Here is a 3,987-nt window from a genome sequence, read left to right as displayed (position 1 = left end):
GAAAACCGAACACTAGTCTCATATGCTTGTCTTTTTGTATATTTATGTAAATCTAATTGAACCTTGTATTGCTATTAATTTTATAAAAATATTTACCTTATATTTACAGTCTTCGCCACCAGAAACTATAAGTCCATTTGTTGAATTCCAGCAAGCAACTAATATGAGATTATTATGTGCGTGCCACTGAAATTAAATTATAGTATTACGTTAGAAATAAACTATTTTCTTCAAAATACTGTAAAAAAAAGATTTACAATTAAAAAAATTATTTATATTATTTTTTAATTAATTTATCAAAAAACGTGATAATATTAATGCGAGAGAAAGAGAAAGAGAGAGAGAGAGAGAGAGAGAGAGAGAGAGAGAGAGAGAGAGAAGGCTTAAATACAGTATAATATGTGAATCGGAATAACAAATGTTCAATATACCTTATACGGTTTTGAATTTGAATTAAACGACTGAAGAAGCAAATTTCCACCTTGAGAATATAGTATCATTGAACAATCAGGACTCCAGCTTGAGGTTAATATAGGAAGGTTTGCTTTTACCAATGTAGACCGAAGCATACCACTGCGAGACCAAACCTTAATTAATCCATCTTCACCAGCTGTAATCAAGATTATATTTTTTAAAATTTAAAATAGGGATGCAACGGATATTCGGCAATTATCCGGTATTCCACCTATTTGAGCGATCTAATCATCCGGCAGAATAGTTTGAATATCCAGCCGTTTGTAAAAAGAGTCGTTTTCCACAATTTGAATAACTTTGGACTTTCGTTCGAATTACGAGTACTAAAAATTTAAAGTGTACGTAATATAAACTACACGTTTTAGTAAATAATGAAATAATCTTAATAGGCCCAACTAATCACTCACGTGTTTTCTTTATAATTGGCTAGAATAATTTTTCTTTCTCTGTAACAAATAATTCTATCTTTGTGTTACTCGCCAATTTTATTGAAACTCAGTAGATTTATAGAGTAATAAAAAATAGACATGCATTTTTTTATATCGACAAAAATGCAATTTTAAAATGACTCTTTATGTTTATAAATCAGTATAATTAATTCGTTGCATTCAAGCTTCGATAATAAAGCTATTTTTTAGTCAGATATAAAAGGTATTCGTATTGCTGAAAGGAAATTTAATGTTGGACATTTAATGTTGGAATTATAAAAATCAAAATGACGGATCTAATATAGCGACTTGATAAAGTCAAACAGTCTTATCTCTTTTTCTCGAATCTGGGATCCAATTAGAAGGTGGAGAGAGTCTATCTTTATTGTATTTCTTGTATTTTTAATTTTTAAAAATTTTTTCTTATTTTTCAAATAATTTTTTTACATTTTTTTTTAACTACAATACATATTTCTCATGTTTTACTTGATCAATATTGAACACGATTCTCCTCTACATTTTGGTTAATCAAAAATCATTATATTTCATTATTCATAAAAACTAAATTAAAAATATTTTGCTGAATATTTTTTTAAATTACTACTTAATTTTATTAACTATTTATTAATTATATTTACTGAATATATTTTACTAACTATTAACTCATAAGATATTCAACTTTAGTTTTAAACAACAAGTTAATACTGTACCTGTCAATAATGCAGAACCATCAGTACTCCATCTTCCTATTGTAGTGGCACCTTTATGAGCATCAATGCTTTTTTCGATGCGACCATTTTTATTAATTAAATGGTACTTTCCTAGAAAATATTATTATAAAAGTTGCTTTTTAAATATTTACAAAAAATATTTACACATTTTTTTTCTTTTAAATCTAATAAAGGGAAAAAGCAGCTTTTTTATATGAGCTATTTATTGAGATAATTCATATGTAAATAATGTTATTTTTTTAATAATTAAAACTTATTCTTTATACAAAACCAAACATATAATTAAATATATAATATAATCATTTGCTTTTTTGATTACAATTTTTTTTTTTTCAAATTTATACTTTTCGTATAAATAGAAACTAATTTTCTTCTTGAAATAAACGCAACATACATGATATTAAGAACATAAAGAAAATAACTAACAATATGACTATGTTAATGCATATCATAGTATGTCCAATGAATGTATTTAATATTCGACTAAATAAATAAATAAATATACAATATTTTAATCCTATATTGTGTGTACTTCTAAAAATTTGGGATACTAATTTTAAAATAAAAATAATATTTCGAGTTACACACTAATAGGTAATATAAAAATATATAACAACATATTTATTATAATACAACAACATATTTTTTATAAAATCCATGAACCAAATATATTACAGCTATATAAGATCTATCCCAAAAGTATCCGGAACAGCTGATGGATGCTTCTTAATGAGATATTTCTCAATGCCCTTCCCCCTTCCCCTAAATACTAAATGCTTATTTTTCATGAGAGAGAGAGAGAGAGAGAGAGAGAGAGAGAGAAGAGAAAGAGGAGAGATTTCTGCCCTGTATTTTCAACGTTAAATCTACATTTCGCGATGTTGCAATTCAACATTTCTGAGATGTTGATTCAACATTAGTGTGCTGTTAGATAATTATATCTTTATTACGTTTGAAAATATTTTTGAATGACATACCGTCAGCTGTAGTAATTAATAATACATCCAAAGATTTTTTCATAGAAGCAGTTTGATTAGGACGTGGATGCCATTGCATATCGGTAGGATAAAAATCACTAGAAAATTGTGTTACAATGGTGGAATGTGCAATTCCACCTTCTAAATGCCAGCATATTAATAAATGATCTTCCCTAGAAAATAAATATAATATATGAGTTGATCTTATACTCATGTAAAATTTTACGAAAAAATAAAAACTAAAGAATTTATTTTATATAATCAATATATAGAATAATTATCAACTTTATTAATAGCAGTAATAAGAAGAAATTGATTTTGATTCAATTTAATATATACACATTTAATATATACACATACAATTTAATATATTTTATATAATACACGTTATCTTAAGTTAATAGTTTACTTACCCACAAGAATAAATTTCTTCTGTTGAACTCCATGCAACACAAGTGATTAATCTTTTATGTCCATTATCTTCTTGTACAGATATTTTGAATCTCATATTAAATTTTTTATTGATCCTTTTACTAGATTATTTGTATATCTTTATGATATTTAATAATAATAATAGAAGCAAAAAAGTGGAATACTTAATTTTTATAAAATACGTAATAAAGTAACAATACAAATTTAAATTAATTTAACTTTAAAATCCAAGTAAATATAAAAACAAATAACATTAAAAGTAATTTTGTAATGCTAGTAACGTTTGTTGGAACAGGAATCATGTGTTATATTAATGAGTATAAATAGATTTTGTTTACGCTTTAATTTCCATAGTAACCACGAAAGCAATGAGTGTGTTCATCAGAACGCAACTTTTGCGCAACGGTTTAAGGTGCGGTCACATGGACTGCGCTCAGTAGAGAAAGCAGCTATTGCAACTATTGCAAAATTATTCAATACAATTAGTTGTTGCTTTTGATTCCTTATAAATCTAAACATATAAATCATATTGAAGAATTTTACAACAATTCCAAAGCTGCTATCGTCATCCTCACTTCTTTTGTTTCATAAACCGTGCGCTCATAGATCGTGCGCGGAGACATAAAACGCTTGAACTCAGGAATGATATTAACTCATACAAAGCACTATAGGACTATAAGGCTTTGAAATTTATTACCTCATATTCATTATTTCTCAAATTATTATTATTATTATTATTATTATTATGAGGTTAGGAACTCATAAGTAACTTCAAAATAGAACATATATATTAAGTTTGCATATTGAAAAAAAGTCTTAAAGTCCTATAGTGCCTTCTAATATCCCTGAGTTCGAACATTTTATGCTTCGTGCATGATCTAAATACTATGAAACAAAAAAAGTGGGAATGATAAAATCGGTCGAAATGTACAACTCGGTTGCATG

At 26.5% G+C, this 3,987-nt stretch overlaps 1 protein-coding gene across 1 annotated transcript in view; it reads right to left on the bottom strand.

The window, feature by feature from the left end:
* Nucleotides 1–3,118, bottom strand: part of LOC108694141 (intraflagellar transport protein 80 homolog) — a 13,884-nt gene extending 10,766 nt beyond the window's left edge. Inside the window, exons 1-5 of the mRNA XM_018203443.1 lie at nucleotides 3,024–3,118; nucleotides 2,611–2,783; nucleotides 1,613–1,723; nucleotides 432–610; nucleotides 97–186 (exon numbers count right to left, since the gene is read on the bottom strand). Coding sequence (XP_018058932.1) covers nucleotides 97–186; nucleotides 432–610; nucleotides 1,613–1,723; nucleotides 2,611–2,783; nucleotides 3,024–3,118 — 648 coding nt within the window. The remainder of the gene's footprint in view (nucleotides 1–96; nucleotides 187–431; nucleotides 611–1,612; nucleotides 1,724–2,610; nucleotides 2,784–3,023) is intronic.
* Nucleotides 3,119–3,987: the final 869 nt, after the last annotated feature.

This window comes from Atta colombica, unplaced genomic scaffold (assembly GCF_001594045.1).
Source record: "Atta colombica isolate Treedump-2 unplaced genomic scaffold, Acol1.0 scaffold116, whole genome shotgun sequence".
NCBI lineage: Eukaryota > Metazoa > Arthropoda > Insecta > Hymenoptera > Formicidae > Atta > Atta colombica.
The sequence above is the reverse complement of the archived record's forward strand: the minus strand, read 5'-3'. Positions and strand labels throughout refer to the sequence as shown.